The sequence below is a fragment of the Actinia tenebrosa genome, unplaced genomic scaffold, assembly GCF_029948245.1.
Source record: "Actinia tenebrosa isolate PJP-AT-01 unplaced genomic scaffold, QUT_ActTen_1.0 PGA_scaffold0__85_contigs__length_37466705, whole genome shotgun sequence".
NCBI lineage: Eukaryota > Metazoa > Cnidaria > Anthozoa > Actiniaria > Actiniidae > Actinia > Actinia tenebrosa.
The window spans coordinates 6118737-6143911 of NW_028292569.1; the positions used below are offsets into that span (position 1 = coordinate 6118737).

Below are 25175 nucleotides of genomic sequence, written 5' to 3' on the forward strand. Positions count from 1 at the left end.
TATGGAGGCAGTCTTCTCAAATTTTCAGAAAGGTGCTGGATGAGATGTTGGAGGGGTCGGTAAAGATACTGGTGTGGGCTTGAAGAATGAATTTTACCAAAGTTCACCAATTTGTTAATTTTCCCCTTCCAATAAATAATTTGCTAATGGAGAGTTGTTATGTATTACATTTCCCTTGTCTCAATGCACTTGGATCAGTGGATGACTTTATGCACTGCATATTACAGTAAGGTGTGGATGACAGCCGTGCAGCTTACAATCATTCCAGCACCATCTTGAAAGGTAGCCGTGCCTTTGCATCGAAGCGAGACAAACGGTGATCTTGCAATGATAGAGACATGTGAATAATTGTCCAAGGTGTTAAAAAAAGGTCTCTATCATTGCAAGCTCACCGTTCGTCTCTCTTCGATGCAAAGGCACGGCTACCTTTCCAGATGGCGCAGGGAACTGTAAAGGGGACTATAGTTAGTACACTTGTGTTATGCCTCCAAATTGGGATAGGCTGTTAAACAGGGAGACAATCTCTCTCCACCTCTGTGGGTAGAGTGGTTTTCATAAACTCATGAAATACACTTTAGCTCATTCAGTATTATTACAATCTAATCATTTTGTTTTCTATTGTGTTTATCCAACTATTACACTCTAATTAGTAAAAACTGCTCTATTTTTGAAACATTTGATCAAGAGTAATTAATGTCCATTGTTCACTTGCTTGGTACTCTTTTAAATTATTTAATATCATAATAAGGATAAATTATTCACGACACTACAAATATTCAATACAACTTCTTTAAATTCATGATCAATATCAATATCGTAGAAATCTTTGATCTATCTTCAATCTTGAAAATGGTGAAATACTTTCTGCGCAATGACGGACAATCTCGAATACACTCACCAGTGGCGGATCCAGGGGATGGGTGCAGAGGGTGCGCACCCCTCCCTGGTTCGACTTTGTGCTCCTACTTCAAAGATTTAACCAATGCATAATTGTTTTTTCCCTTTGATTCTAAGGGGTACACCCCTCCCTGGGTTAACTATGTGCGCTGCACCCCTCCCTGAACAAATTCCTGGACCCGCCCCTGCTCACCCTCGCATAATGTCAAGAAAAAACAAACAAAACAAAAGAGCATTTTTGATACGTACGACTCCATTATTAATATTTGCGCATTTACGAATCGTTTGTTTTTGCACTCAACTTTTCAACGCCCTTTTGATCGAAACCACATCTTAAAATGGCGTATTAGATATCGTTCTCAAAGCCTGCGTTTTTCCATAGTCAATAGAGGAAAATGGTTATGAAACCTATTGCTATATCTTTGTTCACATTTTTCAAGCGTGACCATGCACAATCCTTTGTATTACCATTGTTTTACCATTGTTGGCAATGGCGGAGTGAACAGACAAAAATCTTTCTTTTGACTGCTAGTTCAAAATACTTAAAGATTTGTAAGAGATATTTGAATATTCCTTACAACAATCCCATACCCAAAGTTTATGTTTACTTATTTTGCAATTTCGGATGAGCATAAATCAAACATTGTGCACGCTCAAGACCGGTTCAACCTCACAAGCGAACAAAGACCTGATTACAATAGGTTTCCTAACCATTCCCCTCTATTAACTATGGCTTTTCTTAGTGGTCAGCATCGTTTCTAGGTGATCGTTTACAGGTGTTGACCAGTTGGACCTACAGGTTCTGGGGACGAACTACCAAGGATGCTCATACAAGTGTGCTACAAGTCGCCTACGTACATTAAGAAGGTTGAAAGCATGCATTTTCGACCGATTCCCCGAGCATGCTGAGTAGGTTTTCGCCAACGTCACTCGCACTAAGGACGTTTTTTTCGTACATCGATTCATTAGTCCAACAAGAGACATTAGAACGAGGCTTGCGAGTATTTAAAAGGATTATTCAATATTTTTACCTAGGAGCCTCGAATGGATGCGTTGTACTTAAAAACGAACTTGTGTAGCGAAAATAGTCAAATGTGCTACTTTTTGGTAAATATATTTTTGCAACACAAACGTCTGCCCTAATCTTCGTCTCTATTACTTTAAAAATAAATCTTTCCTTGTTACTCTAAAACACTAAACATTACATGAAGGCTATCGTCCAATCAAAACAAAGACGGTTAGTACTTGGTGTAAGACTGTTACAGTGGATCATGTAACAACATTCATAGATAACATTAGGGACGAGGTCAAAACAATGGTCCAAAATAGGGACCCGATTTTATGAATTAAGGTGGTGGGTACCGGTACATACCCCCTCCCCCTCAGAGACCTGTTCAAATGCTCGATACTGGGGGTCTGTAGTGGCAATTTCTATACACATATTTTTTTAAGCACACATGCAGACAGACAGTCCATTCATTTCTGTGATTTGGCTTTTAGTTTTGGAGATATTTGGAGACAAAATCTAAGATTTCACTTCCAGAGGTGGTGGGTAGCGGGTAACAACACCCCTCCCCCCTAAATCGGGTACCGTGAGATGACAATTGTTTTGCCCTCATCCCTTATATAATGATCCCATATGAGCAGTACTATGTGAAGTATTGGTTCAACCGTCCACTTGGACCTGGCCAGAGGGGTCAGCGGTTTCAGACAAACTACGAGCAATGTGGATTCTCTCGTCAGCGATGGACAGGATGCGGATGGTATTGGTATGGGTAGCGCCAGACTTCCAACCAGAAACAAACACAAAAATGCTGCCAGTTTTTAAGAAACCCATAGACTTGCCCATGTTAAGAGCAAAATCAAGCCTCTCGTCATGCTCTTCAAGGACGTTGACTAAAGGTGGCTTGTCGTAGACTATAGGGAAACACCCACGCCAAAGATGCATTTGGCGGGCAACCCGCGGGTCACGGGTCACTACGACGATTGGACAACGAGGACGGTAGCGTGCCACGAGGGTAGCAGTTCTGTAGAGGAAATAGAAATAGGAATATTCATGCAAAAGCAGGTTGTCTGGATATTTTCTCAAATTATTATTCCTTTATAGAAATTTTGTTTGTTCTCTTTTTCTTTCTTTTGCCAAACATTTATTCATTTTGATTATTTCTGCCTTTTTTTTAACTGCCTCTCGTTTGATTCAGTTGGGAACGGAAGAACCCGGCAGAGAGACACACACACAGACAGACAGACATATGAACACACAGACAGACAGACAGACAGACAGCACACACACAGACAGACAGTTGAATCTCACATACTTTCCAGTGTGTGTAAAACACACAATAGAATCAGCATTAGCTTGGTATAACGCAGCAGACAGACAGACAGACAGACAGCACAGACAGACAGACAGACAGTTGAATGTCACATACTTTCCAGTGTGTGTAAAACACACAATAGAATCAGCATTAGCTTGGTATAACGCAGCAGACAGACAGACAGACAGCACAGACAGACAGACAGCACAGACAGACAGACAGACAGTTGAATGTCACATACTTTCCAGTGTGTGTAAAACACACAATAGCATCAGCATTAGCTTGGTATGATGCAGAAGACAGACAGACAGACAGCACACAGACAGCACACACACAGACAGACAGTTGAATCTCACATACTTTCCAGTGTGTGTAAAACACACAATAGAATCAGCATTAGCTTGGTATAACGCAGCAGACAGACAGACAGACAGACAGACAGTTGAATGTCACATACTTTCCAGTGTGCGTCAAACACACAATAGCATCAGCATTAGCTTGGTATGACGCAGCAGACAGACAGACAGACAGACAGCACAGACAGACAGACAGTTGAATGTCACATAGTTTCCAGTGTGCGTCAAACACACAATAGCATCAGCATTAGCTTGGTATGACGCAGCAGACAGACAGACAGACAGACAGACAGTTGAATGTCACATACTTTCCAGTGTGCGTCAGACACACAATAGCATCAGCATTAGCTTGGTATGACGCAGCAACAGCAGCAATGGCGGTTGCCTCCTGAGCATCGGCCGGTCGGTCCATGGAGTGTCTTAGCTCATCAAACAGCTGCTTGCTGAAGATGGCAGCCTCAGCTTCACGGCAGATACTATGCATCATGCGTACAGCGCCCACTGGGTAACGACCTTTAGCTGTCTCTCCTAAAAGATAAAATTTTCCAATGAGCAATCATCATTATCATTACCCCAAATCGATTCACAAGCAGCTTTAGGTAAAATCAGGAGCTCCACAGCCAAAGGAACTACTTTTCCAAAACGTTACTGATATGTTTTACTTTTACAAATTTTCTATGCTTCAAAACTTTAATTTGCGGTCAAATTTCTAGAAAATCCTCTTACAGATTTTTTCAAATTTTCTGAAACTTGATGATGATGATGGTCAAAAGGCGTAGCGAGGACCTAGGAGCTGGCGGGGCACTGACCCCCCCCCCCCCCCCCCAAATTACTCTTCCCCCCATAAAACAAATAAACGAATAAACGCGCAAACAAAAAAGAAACAAATTCGTATTGGTATAAACTGATTTATACAGCGCACTTTCCTAGGTTGCAATAATCTATTTTCCTCTTTCGTTTTGGTTTAATATGTTTTGTTTTTGTTTTTTTGTTTTTTTTGAAAAAGTTGTTTAAAAATTTGGGGGGGCACGTGCCCCCCGGGCCCCCCCCCCCCTCGCTACGCTACTGATGATGATTAAGGTGATGATGGTGATGATGATGATTGAAATGACAAACGGAAATGATAAAACTGTGCCATTCTTCTTTTGATGTTGTCCAAGGCAAACCCCAAGAAACCGGAAATACGTCACCCAAAATCACAAACCGGAAATACGTCACACTACGTCCGTACCTGACAGCATCACACAGTCAGCACCATCCAGAATTGCATTAGCTACATCAGACGCTTCTGCACGTGTTGGTCGTGGATTTACGACCATACTCTCCAACATCTAGTCGAAACAGAAAACTGGGATTTAGATATATATTTATGGGCTTCCTGCTTAATAAATGTTGGCTATACAGTTGCGGAAGTTGAGATTAATCAGCAAGTAAATGAGTAATCGCTCGCTTGCTGTCACATATTTTGTGTGATGAGTGGAGAATAGACCTCCTCCACTGACGTGCTCAGGCCTAATGTTTTCCCATTTCAGGCCATGTGTCATTCCCTAGAGTATTATTTCTCTGTTTAATGTTTGCCCATGAGAAGACACATGAATATGGATACAATTCAAACAAATAATCTTATTCTCAAGGGAATGACACATGGTCTGAAATGAGAACACATTGTACCATAGCTGAGAAGCATTCCTAGTAAAGAAAGAAATAATACTCAAGGGAATGACACATGGTCTGAAATGGGAAAACATTGCACCATAGCTGAGAAGCATTCCTAGTAAAGAAAGAAATAATACTCAAGGGAATGACACATGGTCTGAAATGGGAAAACATTGCACCATAGCTGAAAAGCATTCCTAGTAAAGAAAGAAATAATACTCAAGGGAATGACACATGGTCTGAAATGGGAAAACATTAAGCCAGACTGAAAGGAGGTCTACAGCCTTTGTCTCACCTGTGTGGCACAGATAACAGGTTTTCCCACTCTATTACAGCGACTGATCATCATTTTCTGAGCCAAGAAGACTTTCTCTGCAGGAATCTCAATGCCAAGGTCACCACGGGCAACCATGATGCCATCTGCAACATTGACAATGTCATCGAATCGCCTGACACCTTCATGGTTCTCAATCTTAGCGACTATCTTGATGATATTTGCTTTGTCTCCAAGAAGTTTGCGGATTTCTTCAATGTCACTTGGTTTGCGGATGAATGATGCAAAGATCATATCCAGCTATAATTATAAAAATAATAATCATCATCATCATCGCTGCTCACCATCATGATCATCACCATCATTTTTACCATCCACACTATCATTGTCATCAAGACCAACACCACCATCATTATCAATGCTATGGTCTTCATCATTAACATCATCATCATCACTTTCACTATTTAACAATTACACACCAAAGGCGAAGTGATTATCAGGGAATATTTACCGAGACATAAATATTCCCCAATAATCACTGAGCCTGAGGCAAATAATTGTTTTAGTACAAATACACAGGTGATTCTTTCAAAAGAAGAAAAAAAAGAAGATAAAAGGCATTTTCCCGGTAACAGCAACAAAGCGGCTGGCCACCATTTTGGATTTTCGCTCGAGGTGATTATCGTGTGATGGTGTGAGTTTCTTGACCAATCAGCGCGTGAGATTTTCTATAATCACCTGCGTATTTTTACTAAAATGATGATAATAACTTTATTCTTATATAGAGCCATTTCCATTTTACAAGATATTAAAATATAGACTATCAACACCATCACCATCATCATTAATGATTATTATTATCATTATCTGTCATCAGTCATTTTGAAATAAGATTGAAAAGGTGAATAAATGGCTATTATTTTAATGTTGGAAGCCAGCATTTTTTACTATTAGTGGTCTATCTATAATAGAATCAGCCAATCAGAATGCAGAATTTGCGATAGACCATTGGTAGATTTGGACTAATTGCTTTAATTTTTATACAGGAATGAATTTGATATCCGAGTATGTCAATGGAAATTTATTGGAAAAACTCAACAATAATGTTGGTACTTACGTCTTCTTCCAGGGCAAAGGCAATATCCTTCTTATCCTGTTCGGAAACGGCAGGTAAATCAACCTCACAGTTGGGAAGATTGACACCTTTCTTACTACCAAGACTGCTATCATTCTGGACCTCAGTCATCAGAAAGTCTGCTTCCTTGCCAGTCACCTGTATAACAAGATCAGTTAGTAAGCAAATTAATTAATTAATTAATTAATTAATTAATAGAGCATTTTCACAGGACATCACAGCGTCCATTATGGGGTATCAAAACAATACATTTTCTATCCTCTGGGATTTGAACTCCATTTTTATGCAAATACTCTGCAGAAAGTTTTTATTGTTTATGGCTGCCTTCTCACGTGAGTGAAAACGCTCTATTCTACAATTGGATGTTACATCATCGCTGTCTCTCAGGGGAGTGTTGGTGCCATTTAACAAAAGATTTGTCATTGGCATTCATTGCTAACAGTACCACAATGGCCGCCATGTTTTTGCCTTTTGACTCTCTTGGGAATGCTTGCAATCCATCAATAGACCCCTTGAATCACTTTGGAATGCAGCTCAATCTTGGGGACAAAACTATAGGTTCCAATTCTCATAAGATTGAAATTCTTTTGTTTTGTCTCCCTGATTGAGCTGCTTTGACGTCACATGCAAGGGGTCTATAGGTCTATTTATGTAGTGTTAAATTCAAGTGAGTAGGAATGTTTTATCATGTATATTTATTGTTATACCTAATTGAACGGCTTAAAGCACTCAGGAATAGAGGTTTTGTGTCAACAGGTGCTGGTACCATAATCCAGCTTGGACTGCCTGTGGTTAGATGGCAGAACAATAAAATCCCTTCGATTTTTGAAATTGAATTTTTTCTTATGTAAAACGATTGTATTGTTCCTGCAATCTAGCATGGCTGACGTCACGCGACGGTGCAAAGCCTCTATAATTCACAAACCTTTGGTCGAATTAGAGCAACCATATACATCACTTACATGAATCTTTATCGATCAATAGAGGTTTGTACATCACTATCATGCTGTCATAGCCTTACTGTACCTTAAGTGAAATCAGCCCATCATCAATAAACACAATCCCTCCAACCGGCACAACCTTGGTTATATTTGGGTAGTCCACAAAGATAGTCTCACTGTCTCCCTTGTCAAACATATCCTTGTTGGTTGATAACTTCAGCTTCTGACCCTTTTTCAGAGAAACCTCAGCAGATCCACCCTGAAGGAGCAATAACCAAAATAAGCTCTGGGTCGCAATGAGTACTTGGTACAATGGGTACTTTAGAAGGCCCCTTCCATCGATATATATAGACACTCCTCAGGCCCTCCCCACCCCTTGGAAATTCCAATCCCCCTCCATGGGGGAGGTATGGATATATTAAGAACCTAGACGATATACCCTCCTCAGACCCTCCCCACCCCTTGGAAATTCCAGTCCCCCTCCATGGTGGAGGTATGAATATATTAAGAACCTAGACGATATACCCTCCTCAGACCCTCCCCACCCCTTGGAAATTCCAATCCCTCTCCATGGGGGAGGTATGGATATTTTCTGGTACTGCACAATATACCCTTCTAAGGCCCTCTCCACCCCTTGGAAATTCCAATCCCCCTCCATGGGGGAGGTATGTATATTTTCTGGTACTGCACAATATACCCTCCTCAGACCCTCCCCACCCCTTGAAAATTCCAATCCCCCTCCATGGTGTAGGTATGAATATTTTAAGAAACTAAATGATATCCTCCCCATCTGCCTAGGACACTTCAATCCCCATCTACCTTTAGGAGGTAGGTACCACACAAAACCTACCCCTTTTAGAAGTCCAGTCCTAATTTCTGGTCCCTTGGTGTCCAGAGCAATGCCAACAGCATGAGGCCATTCAATGAGAGCTGCTCGGCGAACATTTGCTATGGTTTCCTTATGGTACTACAAACACAACAGAAAATTACACAATTTCCATTGCTTCAAGCTTATTGAAACCTGTCTCAATCAGAAAATAAAAAGGAATAAAATGAATAAAACTCAAAAAGCATCTTACTCTAGATGTACATAAATAATGTACAGGGTTTGAGCCAAGGTAACCACGAAATAGATGAATATTTAAATTGGGACCAGCACATAGACAATGTTGCTGTTAAAGTAAGCTGTGGAATAGGGGCCATGAAAAGAATTCGGGACTATGTTGATCAGGATACTTTAGTTTCTATTTATAATTCAATAGTTTATCCCCACTTTAATTACTGTAGCGAAGTGTGGGATACCCTCGGCCAAGGGAATTCAAAAAGACTCCAAAAGCTCCAGAATAGAGCAGCAAGGGTAATTACGAGAACATCAAATGACACCCCCGCCACTGAAGCTTTACATGCTTTAGGCTGGGTCTCTTTAGAGTCCCAGAGGGGAAAAAACAAAGCTAAGCAAATGTTTAAAGTGTTAAATAATATGGCCCCAAGCTGCCTTTCTGAACTTTTCGTCAAAAAAGAAACAATCACAAATTATAACCTTAGAGGGTCCTCCACTTCGCTACAGTTACCATTCCCTAAAACGGAATACATGAAAAAAAGCTTTAGTTATGATGGGGCTAAGCTTTGGAATTCACTAACTGAGGACTGTAGAAATCAGAAAAATACTAAATCGTTTTCCCAAAAAATGGACTCGAGCTCCCACCCATAACAAATACATGACCTCTTTATTTCTTTATCAAATACATGAAATCTCTTTATACATATAATTATTACAATTGAAATAATAAGATTTTAAGCATATTATAGATAGTTAGATAAATAGCTTATTATGCTGTATATATATATATATATTTTTTTTTTGATGTAATTCTATTTTTAGTCCACACGCCCCTTGTGGAAATCAGCTAAAAGTTGTCGGGGCAAGCGTGTGTTTTTCTTAAAAATAAAGTTGACCTACCACTTAAAATTCAAGGACTATTCAAGGAGTATACAAGGACCCAAAAATGAGTTTTCAAGGAGTTTCGCTAAAATCATAAAATTCAAGAGCTTTACAAGTGCCCTTGAAAACATGAATTAAATTCAAGGAGTTTTCAAGGAGTTTAAGGAGTAGCACGAACCCTGAATGTACTACTTCAACCATGTGACCATCTTGAATCACAAGCCATTATGGGTTATCCAGGGGGCAGAGACCCCTTGCAGTATGTCAGAATGCAGTTCAATAGGCCTCTTCAGCTCTGATGTAATGTTTTCCCATTTCAGACCACGTGTCATTCCCTAGAGTATCATTTCTTTGTTTAAGGATTGTGCTCGGTTGCACATGAGAAGGCACATGAATATGGATACAGCTCAAACAAAGAATCTTATTCTCAAGTGAATGACAAATGGTCTGAAATGGGAAAAAATTACCCCAAGACAAAGAGGTCTATTTGGAGGGCAAAACAATAGGTTTCCAATTCTCAGGAGATTGAAATTTTTTTTGTCACTCCAAATTCATCTCCTTTGACTTCACGTGCAAGGGGTCTATAAACAAAATTTTGTTACAATAATGATGTAGATTGACATTCACAGTTCATAACAAAACAATTTGACAGAGATGAATTTAAAAAAATGGACAGTTCCACAAATGAGGAAATTTCTCAAATATCGTGGGGATCATCATTTCAGCATCTTTGTTTTGTCCCCCAGGATGCCCCATAATGCCTTGCAATTCAAGATGGCCGCCACTTTATTGAAGTAGTTCATTGGTCTGAAAGTATTTTTCTCGCATACTGTACCTCGTGAGTTCCATGGGAGAAGTTCAATCTTGCAACATTCATTCCACTCTCAATCAGCTGTACAATTGTATCCACTGATCTTGAAGCAGGTCCTAAAACACGGTACACACAAGGCATATAAGATAATTTACAAGAATTTAGAAAACCAGAGTACACACAAGGTTTTTTTTGCGTACATAGGTGGGTAGCATGGTGGCAGTTTCCTCCCCGTTTTCTCCCTCCATAAAAATCAAAATCTGAGTTAAGGTATTAGGATACGAAAAATGACGAATTGCTCGGAAAAAAAAATTTTTTTTAATTTCGTAATTTCAAACTTTTATCTTTCATATGTTTGTGAAACTTCTTGCAATTTTTGATTGGAAAAGCCAAAATTTTGAGAAAAATCGAAATCGTGACTTTATCAAGACTGGAAATGTACCGTCGCTTAATATATGCACATCTGTCATGCTCCTTTGTCATTGTAAAAAGATCCTACATTGCGATCGTCCAGAACACCAGATAATTTGACAAGTGATGACAAAATGGAAGCTCAAGGTGTTTTGGCCAACACCATCGTGGCTCCCTGCAGCTTCCGGCTCCAAACAAAGAAATGTGTTTTTCTCGAATATTTTTTGCCGCTAAAACCTCAACTTCAAAAAGCTAAAAGTCCCTTGGATTTCATTCGATTTTTTTTAAATTTGGAGAGTTTAAAAATTAACTCATGATCCAAAAAAGCGTGTCTCCGAATTTTGAAATTTAATTTCTTTCCAAAGTTATGACACTTTTTACTCTAAACAACACTCCAAAAGCGATCGCTGAACTTTGATCAAAAATAGCGAGAGATAGAAAACAGAGATCAAAAATCTGGGACACCCTTTTTGAGCTTATTATCTCCTGAGTATGTTAAGCCATTTTCGCAAACATAGCTTAAAATGTACGTGTCCGTTAACGTTTTCACTGAGGCATGGTCAAATTTCGCTTCGAGGGCGATGTGAACAACAATAAAAAAAATCGTATTTTGAAAATTTCTTCATAAACTATATTTACTCAGCTTTCAGAAAATGTATACTTTGTTTGTGTTATACTATAAAGCCAGCGCGTTATTTAAGTTTGCGCGCATAGTGGTTGTAAACGTATCCTAATACCTTAAGCGTTGTGTGCAAAGAACATTGAATGTAGTGACAGTAAAAATGTCCCCAATTTGTATTTATTCATTAGAAGGACTAGTGTGTGTAGACTGTGTTGGCGTGTTGAACACAACAAGTGAATAAGAAGAAAACTTATGCACCATGTTACAAGATGTTTGTAACTGTACTAACGTAAGGACTCACCAATAGTGCAAATCAAGCCAGAGTTCCGAATAGTAACAGGTTGCTTATCGATGTCTAACTCACAAAGATACTCCAGATATGAAGAAGCACGGGAACCCATCCAATGCTTATGACGTTCCTCAACATAATGAACATACTCATCTCTAGCTCCCTTGGCCGACATCTTTTATCTATGAAAATAATCATAACATTAATGATGATGATGATGATGATGACAATAATGATGACAATAATGACGACAATTATGATGACGATGATGATGACAATGATGATGACCATGATGATGGCAATGATGATGACAATGACGATGATGATGACGATGATGAAAATGATGGCAATGATGATGACAATGACGATGATGACGATGATGAAAATGATGATGACAATGATGATGGCAATGATGATGACAATGACGATGATGGTGACGATGATGAAAATGATGATGACAATGATGATGACAATGATGATGGTGGTAGTAGTGATTATGGTAAGATATTCATATAATAATGATGATGATAAATTACTTCTAAGTAAAACATTAATAATGATCATGATGACAATGATGATGATAAATGATGATGATGGTGATGAAAACAATTGCCTTGACAATAGGCTGTTTGCACGATGGTTAGTTATTTGATTACCACAAAATGCTTTGGAAATTTTCTTTCTTATTCAAATAAGTATTTCCTAATTTTCTTTCTTATTCAAATAAGTATTTCCTCATCGAAATATTAATAGACAATTTTTGCAACAGATTGTAACCTGATCCTACCACCCCCCCCAAAAAAAAGAATTTGTGTGCAAGATTCTGGTAGTCATAGTTAATGATGCCATAATGCAAATGTCCTATACCATATCATATAATGAACCCTATCGAATGACATATTCAAGGTACATGTCAATATGCCAAGTAAACTGTCTAAAGAAAATACGTCCAGATATCTTTCTGTTTACAAACTGTCTAGACTCTTTGTTGGTTGGTCTGTATAAGAAAACCTGTCCCCTCAATCTTGAAAACAGACCGCCCTAACGGCCTCAGCCTGTATATTCAAGACCTCTATCACAGTTTTTCCCTATTCGAACCTCCTCACCATTAAATAGCATATATATATATATATATAGCTAGTGATACTGAGTCACAAAATGTGTATGTAGTGTTCAAAGCATTAGCACATTGCTATGCTTTGCCTTTCTTGAAGCTTACAAAAAATTTTTTAAGGCCTTCAGCAATTCCACAGCACAAAGTGCATACTACATTACTGCAGCAAGCATTAAAAAAAGCAGTTTTTTATGTCTGAAATACTTGATACGGCAACATTTTTTTAAATAATCTTTATTCAAGTTTTACATTGAAGACTAAAAACAGTTAAGAAAAGCTTTTCTAAATTACATTACAAACAAGAAACCTGTTAGAAGTAAAAAATCATAGCATTAAGTAATACAAAATCTTTTGTTTTCTATTATTTAAACCATTTGGCACAAAGACGTTAGTAATCTTCATGGGTTAATATTATGCGTCCACCCTATAAAATATACAAATTAATTCTCTACAATGAATAAGAAATAATAGTGTACTCAATACGAAATAGGAGATCTATGACTTGTCTTTTAAACAAGAAATTAAATATACATTAAGGCGAGGCAATATATTTTTTCTGCAATCGTTGTGCAAAAAATATTTTTAGAAACACATGTACAATAAGCTTTGTACGAAAGTACAATCACGTTTCGTATTTCTTCACAATATTTCAAATAAACTACATTTATTTAAAGATGTTATTATATTTATATACAAAATTACGATTTATATTAGTTCATAAGAGGTTCTTGAGGATTTAAACGCTATAAAAACAAGCGAATTTTTTTCCCTCGCCCATTTTATTTACCTCAATAATTGTCAACACCTTCCCAGATCAGGTCTAAAAGCAAGCGTGAAAAGTCGTGCTGGGAACCCAAAATACAGCTTTCTTTGCTATATTTCCACGATAAATAGCAGTAGCAGTTAGCAATGCTTACCTCTGAGTCGTAGTTTCGTTGATAGGTTATTTCTGAAGGGATTTTTTTGAGGACAGAAGATGAACTTCTCTGCACAAACGTGGAACCGGTACCAAAAGTAAATCTTCCTTCTCCTTGAAAACTCCTCGAAGACTGGGATCGGGATGGATTACCCAGAATACATCACGTAAACCACAGGGTGACCATCATTTTGGGTCTTTTTGAGCGTTGTAGGGGAAGGGGGAGGGTGCAGTGTCCCATATAAGATACAAATTAAAACGTCCTTTGGAATCGCTTGCCATTTCTTAAGGCCGATTTAGACGGTACGATTTTCGCCTACAACTATCGTATACAACACGCTGGCGCCTGTCGTAGGCGAGTTGTAGGCTTGATGTACACGCTACGACTCGAGTTGTAGGATGGCGCGAGCGTGTTGTATACGATAGTTGTAGGCGAAAATCGTACCGTCTAAACCGGCCTTTAATCGTGTTATTGCATGGATAGGGCCGGTTTAAAAAAAATATGTATACACTTATTTCAATAAAGTTAGTCACCAGAAAAGCTAAGACCGACAAGGATTATAGGTAGATATATTTTACATGTTTCAATCGCTTGATAGCTGTTGATGGACTTGAGATCTTCTACCAGTTACAAGTTAACCTCCTCTGAGCATCCTCAACTACTGAAGTTTGTGTCAAAAGCTTTACTTGTTGGATATAAAACATTTCCCCATGATTCTCAGCGATCATCTTCCTAGGTTTTTGGTGACTAACTTTATTGAAATAAGTGTATAATTATCGGCCATTGACACCGGCTGCCGGTCATTTAGACACGCCTTGAAAACACCTTAAAATGGCCGGCAGTTCTATTTATTTTCGAAAATCTATGCGGATTTTCATTTTATATTGAATGTTGAACGTTACGAAAAAAATTAAACTTGCGCATCTTTTTTTTAGTTTGGGGATCCCGTTTTAGGTCACCCATCCAAGTCCTAACTTCGCTCAACGGACTTGACTCAGTGTCATGATATAAAAGACCAAGTTTTTTCCACTGGACCACGGTTACAGGTGAATCAGCATAACAATAGCCATGAAAACAATGCACCGAATAGACTAGACTTTTTAACATCAAACTTTCAACCGATTCAGTGCGTGGCAGAGATGCAAGGGATTAGCCGATATGGTCTGGTCGGCCGGCTGGTCTCTCCCCTGATGCTTCGGCTAGAACATTTTCTTGCGTAATTCGTACACCCAAGGGCAGAAGGATTTAATCGCCGTCAGGTCCGAAGTCCATACGACGCCCCAGCTCTGCGGATGTCTCGGGGGTATGGCAAAGTGGAGTCGATTTTTTTTCTTTTTTTTTTTTCTTTTTTCATTATTCATGTCGTTGGGTTCGAAAGTTCGGTTTTTAAATAATGAATGGTTGAAGAAGAAAAAAAATTCAATGATACGAAATGATTATTATATATGTTATGCTATTCTGTGAACAAAGATTTGTGTAATTATAGGGCAATTTGTGTTTTACGAAAAAGAATTAAAAGAAATACGGGTGTGGCCCGAAGGAGGATCCACTAGTATCCCAAGTGCCCGAGCACGCTTATTATTGTTTTCTTTGCCTTTAACCGGTGGTTTATTTGTGTGTGTTTTTTTTTCTTTTTTTTTTAATAAAGATAGCTAGTTGTAGGATCTGTACTGAACCTGAAATTACTCAAAAAGCATTCCAGTATTTTGTCGAGTATCTTTAAATCTCTTGAAGAATTTATAAATAGACATCATTAAAAGGTATGAAATACACTCTACTAAGTATAACTGATTATTCAGTTTCGAAAAAAATTTTTTTATAGCTGTTTAAATAGAAAAACGTTACGTCTCACTCGCAATGCATTGTGGGATACTAATGGCTAATCCTCTGCGGGTGGCCAGTAGAAATCTTCTCGCCCGCCCTGAGACTTCGCGGTCAAGATGAAGCGTGAGGTCATGAGAACGAGCCTAGCGCACAAATTGAATTGTAAACAAACGCCTCACTAATGGCCTTAAAAATGAAATAATTATTATAATCATTATCACGATATCAGCTGTCATTCTCTTGTGAAAAAAATGATCGTAAGAGCTGAATTATTTATCGTTCTCTACCACATTCTATAGGTCTTATTAGAAACATGAAACCATGAATAATTTTTAGCTACGAAATATCCTTCAATTCTCCTCTGTTCTTCGTATTTTTGAGTCTATTTTGTAAAGGTATTATGGACTAAAATATTATAGGAAAACTGGGGTAAAATAATTCTCGAGGGAAGAGATTTCTGCGTAGATTACTTGAGATAAAGCATATATTTTTCGCCATGAACTGGAGAAATTTAACCGCTACGATTGCCGTGTGTGTGGTAGTACAACTCATTCAAGTTGCCAAATGTGAAAAAGGTAAGACATTCAGTTTTTCGCCGAGGTACTTTTATTTTGTCTTAACCAAATTATCCTTGGAAACTAGTACAAATGTTTCAATGACATGTGAAAAAGTGCAAATATGAAAGACCATTTCTTAATTCCGTATGATTTACACTACTCCTACTTCAAAAATTTACTCATCTACCGTTTATAACAGTAACAGAACGAAAATTTCCAAAAATGTTTTTTTTAGTTTACATTTTTATTGTAAGATTGTATTCAATACGTAAGTAAATTTAGATGTTCGAAGCCGTGAAACGCGGTTTTCGTCTCCAGATCAAAATAACTTTCTTTTACCAAATTAACTATTAAGTATTTTTGTGTCTTGAAAAATAGTTCACAATGATTGGGAGACAATACGGAAGAGCAAAGTTAAAATATTTATTTATTTAGCGCCAATTTTGTAATTTATTCGATTCCCTATACAATGCTTTTAGGGGTTTTTTTTATTATTAGCTGCTTCAAATTTTTACTAAATAAATATACGGATACTTCCGCATATAGAATATAGTGCTACGCTAGCTTAGGCTAGTTTACAACTCAGTAGTCAACTTTTTATGCAGTTTTTTCAGGAATGTTGTCGCCTAGTAAGTTAAATACAAAGTTGAACACTTTATTCAAGACATATGTTGATGGCTTGATTTCCAAAAATATATACAAATCATAATGTATCGAAATCCCTTGAGGCAATTTTCATATCAAAATATATTCTATCATTCCTATAATTTTCAAGGATTTTTTCTCCTGGTTCTCCGGTTCGCGATCGTCCCTCGCTCCGCAAAAATACACGCTAAATTTCGCCAATTCAATATGTAAGCTAAGATCTACTTTGAAATTTATGTTGTTTGATGCTCGTTATTCAGTAAATAAAGGCTCTCAACTTATTCGATTTTTACTTTATAAAATACCAAGTTATTTTTCGTTCAGCCTGAAAGTAGTCAGTTCGGCACGATCCAACATCAAAAAGCTTTTAAGCTTTTTATCATTAGAAGTTCTAATGACTTGGTTATCAGGCTTATCAAAGTACACTCTTTAAAAAAATAAGCCCGGGCAGTGAAATATTCTAAGAGCTGTAAGTTACATTTGCTTGCAGCAAAGTTTTATTGAAGCAATTTTTTACAGCAGTCGCTAGAATTTGATATCCATTGAATGAACACAATTCCATTTTGATGAAGTTTAGGTCTTCCTACATATCTTTATCAGCAGGAAAAAGAAAACGAATAAATCAAGCAAATAGCCTTTTTTTTTCCGGCGGAATTTAATTTTTTTTTTTTTTTAGAAATTTTGCGCAAGGCGCCATTTTACGATTATTTACAGACACGATCATAGCAAAAATAAATTTGAATCTGAATTAATTTTTTCCTTTATTGATATTTTGATGTTAAGGTTTTCCTAACCCTTTTTTATAGCAAAAACGAAACTAATTTTTAAAACTAAAGTCCTTTGTTTTTTGTTTCGAAATTTGTATCCAAGATGGCGGCCATTTTGGGATTGTTTACAGACGCTCTCGTTAATGGTATCCACCAGCAATACCTCAGTGTGAGCTCAACTGGTATATAATTTAAAAAACAATTACAGACTAATTGTGGCTAGATAAATAATGTGGTTTCTTACCCAATTAATTTATTTTTAAAATGACGCTGTCTTAATGAGAGCGCTACTCGTAAACAGTCCATAATTTGTACAAATATATTGACAGAGTTCTTACAGACAATCTTTAGACTACGATTGCGGATTTTAGGTTTCCACTCAAGCTTATCATATTCTTCCTATGCAAGTGCGCCTACCCTAGAACCAATTGCAAGGCCATGCAAACATCCCCCCCCTCCCCCCCCCCCCACAAATTATCCAGTCACATTCAATTATCTCAATTATCTCAACAATAAAATTTTATTTAGTAAAATTTTTATTGGGTTGCAAAACCTGTTAGGCATTAAACCGTACACCAAGGTATGTGAAACGCAATAGCCTAAAATTATTTACTTGAGCTAGCTGTATCCATATTCATGTGCCTTCTCATGGGCAACCGTTAAACAAAGAAATGATACTCTAGGGAATGACATGTGGTCTGAAATGAGAAAACATTGCACCATAGCTGAAAAGCATTCCTAGTAAAGAAAGAAATAATACTCAAGGGAATGACACATGGTCTGAAATGGGAAAACATTGCACCATTGCTGAAAAGCATTCCTAGTAAAGAAAGAAATAATACTCGAGGGAGTGACACATGGTCTGAAATGAGAAAACATTGTACCATGGCTGAAAACATTCCTAGTAAAGAAAGAAATAATACTCAAGGGAATGACACATGGTGTGAAATGAGAAAACATTGCACTATAGCTGAAAACATTCCTAAGGTGAAGAGGTCTATTCCCAAAGGAAATTCATAATTCTAACCTACTGGGTTTTTTCACTTTTCAGTTTTCAAGAAGCCTCCTCTTCAATGCTACATGTGTAACAACGATTTATCATTTGAAGACTGTACCTACTACCAATCCAACGGCACATGCTCAGATCATGAAGACCGCTGTATCAAAGCTATGTGGGACCTCGCTACCGTGGGCTCAATAACGACTGGATACATCAAAGGCTGCACAACCAAGGACAAGTGCTCGATTACTGCTTTCGACATCTGTAAAGATGATGATGGTTATGTCAATTGCGAAGTCATGTGCTGTGAGGGAAACTTGTGTAACGGAAGTGGAAAAGTCACTTCCGGTATAATGACGTCAGTGATGATGCTTATAACTTTGAGTCCTTATATGGAATATCTATGAACCAATCAAATGCTAGATTGTGCACAAAAACGCATGCCACGATTATCAATTACTTCATCATTGCATCATCAATGACGTACGTCATGATCACTGATTAGCTGGAATCAACATGAGTGTAAATTAATCAAAACATAAGAAAATTTGACTTTCAGACATGCCTAAGTAATTGGACTTCACAAAATGCAAAAACTTAGTGTCCATGCTTGAAACTTAAGACTAATTCTTTCATACTGTGTTTGTTAATACAGTATCTTGGTCTGACAAAAGTATACTCGCGAACTTTTTTGTATACTCGGAGAAAACAAACATTTATTTTCTCACTCAAACTCTTAAAAATTCTTAGAAAACGTGCTGAAGTGCACGCATGCGCAAACGTTTTTCTCTAGTGTCGCTGGAATCTACAATGTAACCTTTATTTCTTTATATGAAATGCAGGGTAGATTTCTCAATACACCAGACTCATTTGCACAGGTTGAGCCTCGTCAAGTCATCTATTTTAAATTACTAAAGGACTCGGGCTAAATCGGCAGTGCAGTGAATTAAAGCTGGCAAGGGACTTTAAGAGTAATTTCCATTTCAAACCTATTAGAAATACTCAAGGGAATGGCACATGGTCTGAAATGGAGCATTCCTAGTAAAGAAAGAAACTGGATACTCAAGGGAATGACACGTGGTCTGAAATGGGAAAACATTGCTCCATAGCTGAAAAGCATTCCTAGTAAAGAAAGAAATAATACTCAAGGGAATGACACATGGTCTGAAATGGGAAAACATTGCTCCATAGCTGAAAAGCATTCCTAGTAAAGAAAGAAATAATACTCAAGGGAACAACACTTGGTTTGAAATGGAAAAACATCGCACTATCGATGAAGAGCTACCATTCATGGTAAAGAAAGAAATAATGCTCAAGGGAATGACACATGGTCTAAAATGGGAAAACATTGCACGATAAGTGAAAAGCATTCCTAGTAAAGAAAGAAATAATACTCAAGGGAATGGCACATGGTCTGAAATGCCAAAACATTGCATTTAAAAGTATTCTTAGTAAAGGAAGGAATAATACTCAAGGGAATAACTTGGTTTTGAAAATAAAATACAAAAGTAAGAAGCTTGGTTCGCATGATTATTTGATTTTTTTCTTTTTTTTTCCCCTACACTGTAATTGTTATATTTATGTTTCCTTCGAGCGGTTAGTCTCCTACGCAGACGCTATTAGTGTCGTCACGCAACGCTCACTCCTCCCCTAGCGGTGAAACTGTATTCTGCTAGAGAATATAATTCCAATATCAGATAATGATCTGTAGGCGTATCTTCTGGATATAAAATGTACTATGAGTCTTTCACTAGCTAACGGCAAAAATCGTTGCTTATCAAGACAAACTTGTTTTGACATCTAGTAATTACAAAAAGCCTGGAGATAAAATATATCCTAAGTTTTCAGTTTTTATTTTACGGTTTTCTTTGTCATAAAAAATAGACACAAAGATCGACTTGTAAAAAAAAAATCTAAAAATTTTCATATTTCAAGAACATGTTATTCGCAAATGACAAGGGGGAGGACGGATGATAAAAAATTGAAAGGTAAAGAATGTGATTGGTGGTGCTATAAAAGTTTTTTCTGACAGCCAAATATTGAAGAACGTCTTTAATTATTTACATGCGTCTTCTTTTACGTCCTAAATTTTGTCAGAGTTCAATAATATATGCAAAATGAACCCTTGTAAAAGTTTAAAAATTCAGCAGATCATTAATTCTTGTCTCTTGGCCAAAACAAATCGCTGGTCATTGAATTCACTCCTTCAAATACCCATTTTAGAATATCTGGATATCCTTAATTGCTAAGAGTTTGAGAAAAAGAGAAAAAATACTTCATAAATTTATCCATAATTTAAGAAAAAAAATTTAGGATGAAAATTGTGCTGGGGTGAAACTGAGACATGGAACTTCATTTTAAAACGAAAGGGATTTTCCTCATAACATTTTTTATCATTGCTGTCTTCGTTCTTAAAGGTAAGAAAATATAGAAAATATAAAATTCCGAATCTTTAAATGCCTTCATTCTTGAGTTCTCTATAAATATAGATTGAGTTTATTATGTTAAACCTTTTACCCATTTTCTAGAATGCTTTTATTCGTACTAAAAGCCTTCAAAATAATCGAATATAATGGAGAAAGAAAGAGTAAAAAACATAACAGAGATTGAAGCATAATTTACTATGAATGCAAATATCCGAGTTAAACTTGACATACTTATAAGATATAGCTTGTTTCAGAGACATTTTTACGCATGTAGAAACGAAATCCACTTATTTGAAAATGAAGTTTACAACTGAAAGGATATAAGACGAGTATTTTGTTGTTTAAAAATGAGTTAAAAGGTTTCCTAAAGTTAATAACTAAAGCACATGAAACATCCTTTACAACTAAAAGCATAAATCGTGATGTTTACAAGCTAAGAGTTTCGCCAGAGCAGGTGAAAATAAATAAAACTGATCTACGAGCTAATATAATATCTTATTTATAAATGGATTCTTTTCGTTACCAAACATCAGGCGAAACGTATAGAAATCTCGTATTTCTACACGACTTTATGACTAACTCAAGGTACCAATTTCAAGAAATGTTTGAGAATTTTATTCTTTAAAAAATGTTTTTCTCCGCTACTTATTTTCTTCCAAAAACTGTGAGTCAATCGTTGACAACGGCACACGTAGTGGTCGTATATAGCTATGGTGTCCTAGAATTTTCTTACGGCTTACATACTATTTGGACGACATTGCAGGCATTAACAGATTAACTTGAATTAGCAAAGTAAAAATAAGACCAAGGTAGGTTATTGGAGTTAATTCCACGCTATACTCCCAATAGTAGATCAAAAACGAAGGCAGAATGCAAAGAATTCAAAATTATAGTTTTTCTTTGCGACGAGAGATTTGATTTCCCAAATGAGAAAAAAATATCAAGCGTCGAGAAGCTTCTGTTAATTTTGTTCTTAATTTATTTCACTTAGTGGGTTTATTTATTTTTACATACACGGCTTATTATATGTACAAAGTACATCTCTGCTCGAAAGACTCAAGCTGAACTATCAAAACCGCAGGATGCGTGGTGAACCACGCTTATTGTTTCGATAAATATATCATTTCTCGAAAACCCACACAACCACAAAATATGACCCGTAATATTCTTTTTCAATTTTTTTAAAATTGAAAATTTGAAAAATGAATTATAAATTTTTCTTGACCAATGAAAATTGAAATAAATAAATATTTATCTTTGTACAGATAGGAGCATGCGCAGTCGTTAGTTTTCAATAAAATATAAAACATCCGTCTACCCTGCTTGGCAGAGATTTTCTCTCTTTTCTCCCAATTCAAAGCAAGGTAATAAATACCACCCGTAATATTGAACCCTAAAATGTCTAATGCTATGAAAACAGTAGACCGTCTTTTGTTCCAGTAGGACACTTCAATTACATTAAGGCGTCATTTATACCACCACAAGAAAAATAGTGGTAGCAAAATGACGCCACCATGTAAACGGTCTATCGAGCGCGCCGCTCAGTCGTTGAATTTTACTGGGACGAAAAACGTCAATCGCTTCTCAACCTATTGAAATTCTTCTAAGCAGTCTACTGATTTCCAAAGTATTAAAGATATATTTATTGTCTCACTAAAACGTTTATGAATTCTTGGAAAACGTTCACATGTGGAAATGTCTTTCGGCTAGTATCCAATCCCATGTAATGTCGTTCCTAGTTCCTTTATTTCGTACTGAACATGCGTAGTTTTTGCGCATGCGCATAAATTGGTCCGCCTCCAGCCACACATTCTCTGTCATCCGTTTAACCATAAAAATATGTTTTTAGGATATGCCGTGGAATGCTTTGCTTGTGGAAGTGACAACTCGCTAGACGAATGCCATGGGCGAATAAAAAAGATCACATGCCCAAATGGGTTTGACCGCTGCCTCAAAGCAAACTGGACCGCGGCCTTATTTGGAGACATAAGTGAAGGTTTTCTCCTAGGCTGTGCACGTTCTACGATGTGTAAATGGCAAAACTATACATACTGTACACAGACTTCCGGTAAAATTTCTTGTGGGATACACTGCTGTGAGAATAACTTCTGTAACGCGGGCTCAATTCCTGGCTTGAGTTTAACGTTTACTATCTTCGTTGTTATTTTGAGTATATTTTTATCGGTTCGATAATTTTAGATTAGTAATGTCGGCTTTTATCCTAGTTTTGATTATTCTGAATCTTCAGTCTTTAAAATTTGAAAAACATATATTATTTTTCGCATACATGTATATTTCAATTCAGTTCATTCACTGAAAAGCGAAAAGCGCTGACCAGCGTAATAAAAGGGGATGGCGTCCATTTTTAAACTATGTTCGTGAAACTTGAAGCCATGTACGGGAACAGCCACGGAGAGCTTAATGCGGCTTTTCATACCGGCATGTGTTGAAGATTACCACAGGAACCCCAATAAAGTAGAACAACCCAGAACCATTGTTGTATGAACATTTAATCAAATTAAAAGCTTTTAAAGCTAGCAATCACTCTTAAACTTCTTTAAACTTTAAATAAAAAACAGTTGACATAAATATTTCATTGAAAACATTGGGTTACCTGTGTTAAAGATTACCACAGGAACCCCAATAAAGTATAACACTACAAAACCATTGTATAAACTGTAAAAGCTTGTGAAGCTAGCAATCACTTCTAAAATACTTCTTTAAACTTGAATTATTTAAAAACATTGTATCTATTTATATTCATTTATTCGAAAGCTAATTAGAATTTCATGGTAATTGGTGAGAATCACCGATGCATTAGGCGGAACTACTCGTCACGATATAAGATGGCGCCGTTCACAAGAAGTTTTGGTCGGATAAGATTACGTAAAAAGGCTGTATTTGGATGTTTAGGAACTATTTTCTCTATATGGATCGTTTATTTGGTTCTACAAAAGTTTTGGGAACTAAAGCTGGGGATGGAAGACTCTTATCAAGCCCGCCAAGCTGCACTAAACAACAGACGAATGAATCAATCATACCTGTCGATAAAAGATCCTATGATTACTCCAAACGGCTTTAATAATTCTCAATTCTTGCTAATAATTCTGGTATCCAGCTCACCGAGTAACCTACACAGGAGAACTGCCATTAGAAAGACTTGGGGTAGAGCAGAAAACTGGAATTTCTTTGGTACGATGCCACTGGTGTTGAGAAAATTGTCGTACAGAACAGCCTTCGTTATTGGAACTTCATCATCTCTTTCTCTAGAAATACGAGAAGAGATAGCTAAAAACCATGATATATTAATTGGAAACTTCACGGACTCGTACAAGTCGTTAAACATCAAAGTATTTATGGCTTTTAAGTGGTCTTTGTCGATAGACTGTAAATTTATCTTGAAAGCAGATGATGATGTCTATGTAAATGTACCACTTTTATCTACGTGGTTGAATAACAAAAATTCAAAAATTCCAAAAGACCTTTACTCTGGTTTTGTGCACTGGAGTATTGGTCCATTTAGAAAGAACAACTCCAAACATTTTTTAAACAATATTTTATACTCAAGCAAAGTATTCCCTCCATATTGTGCCGGATTTTCTTACATTTTGTCGCGTTACTTAGTGTCACGCATTCTTGACGCAAGTCGCGTGATCCTGCCATTGTGGATTGACGATGTTTATATCGGAATGCTCGTTTATTACCTCGGGGTTCGTCCGTTAAATCATGATGGATTTCATCTTCGTTTGAACGCTGTAAGCTCTACAGAACTACATGGCTTTAATGAATGCAGTTTCTTAAATACGTTTACATACGGGCATCAAATGGGACCTAAAGAGCTGATTCATGTCCATGAAATATTCCGTAGAATGAATTCAAGAAGCAATGGCTACTTGGTTTTTCAGTGTATGTCAAAGGATTTAGCATTCACGATGAGTGTGGTGGTTCCTAGTCTATTGCTTTCTATCACTGCGATTGCTATTTGTGTAGGAGTTTTAAGATGGATTATGCTAAAGAGAACAACGATTGGTCAATGAACATGATGGGGAGGGGGGGGGGGTTAGATAGATGGATGGATAAGTGAATGGATGAATAAATGAATGGATGGATGGGATAATAATAACTTTTTTAACCATAGTTACTCTATCAACAATTAGTTTAAATGTATATCTCGTCGCGCTATTCGACACTTATAACAAAAAAAAATCTAATTACTAATATTTTAAAATATATGATTATTAAAAGTGTAAGAAAAAGCAAAGCTATCATTAAC

At 37.0% G+C, this 25175-nt stretch overlaps 3 protein-coding genes and 1 long non-coding RNA gene across 6 annotated transcripts; 2 read left to right on the forward strand and 2 right to left on the reverse strand.

The window, feature by feature from the left end:
- Positions 1–579: 579 nt before the first annotated feature.
- On the reverse strand, positions 580–13810 carry LOC116300021 (pyruvate kinase PKM). The gene is made up of 10 exons (XM_031708778.2): positions 13684–13810; positions 11665–11834; positions 10355–10446; positions 8428–8544; positions 7663–7836; positions 6619–6774; positions 5523–5801; positions 4803–4902; positions 3880–4099; positions 580–2924 (listed from the first exon to the last, which is right to left on the reverse strand). Exons 2-10 carry the CDS (start codon positions 11825–11827, stop codon positions 2564–2566), a joined length of 1662 nt encoding a protein of 553 aa, XP_031564638.2. The 5' UTR covers positions 11828–11834; positions 13684–13810; the 3' UTR covers positions 580–2563.
- Positions 13811–15775: 1965 nt separating this feature from the next.
- On the forward strand, positions 15776–19999 carry LOC148913341 (uncharacterized). Its single transcript, XM_089027549.1, has 2 exons — positions 15776–16082; positions 18528–19999. The coding sequence occupies exons 1-2, from the start codon at positions 16004–16006 to the stop codon at positions 18881–18883; spliced, it is 435 nt and encodes a 144-aa protein (XP_088883675.1). The 5' UTR covers positions 15776–16003; the 3' UTR covers positions 18884–19999.
- Positions 18608–24483, reverse strand: LOC148913342 (uncharacterized). Its single transcript, XR_016119300.1, has 3 exons — positions 24385–24483; positions 23944–24168; positions 18608–18738 (listed from the first exon to the last, which is right to left on the reverse strand). It is a non-coding gene; the product is annotated as an uncharacterized LOC148913342 (long non-coding RNA).
- LOC116300009 (beta-1,3-galactosyltransferase 1-like) lies at positions 20594–24941 on the forward strand. 3 transcript variants are annotated; one of them, XM_089027537.1, is made up of 2 exons: positions 20594–20893; positions 22752–24941. In XM_089027537.1, the coding sequence occupies exon 2, from the start codon at positions 23692–23694 to the stop codon at positions 24937–24939; it is 1248 nt and encodes a 415-aa protein (XP_088883663.1). In that variant the 5' UTR covers positions 20594–20893; positions 22752–23691; the 3' UTR covers positions 24940–24941. The 3 variants fall into 3 exon arrangements, with proteins under 3 accessions (XP_088883663.1, XP_031564629.2, XP_088883665.1); XM_031708769.2 differs by having other exon boundaries at positions 20601–20893; positions 22752–23566; XM_089027539.1 differs by lacking the exon at positions 20594–20893 and adding an exon at positions 22172–22266.
- Positions 24942–25175: the final 234 nt, after the last annotated feature.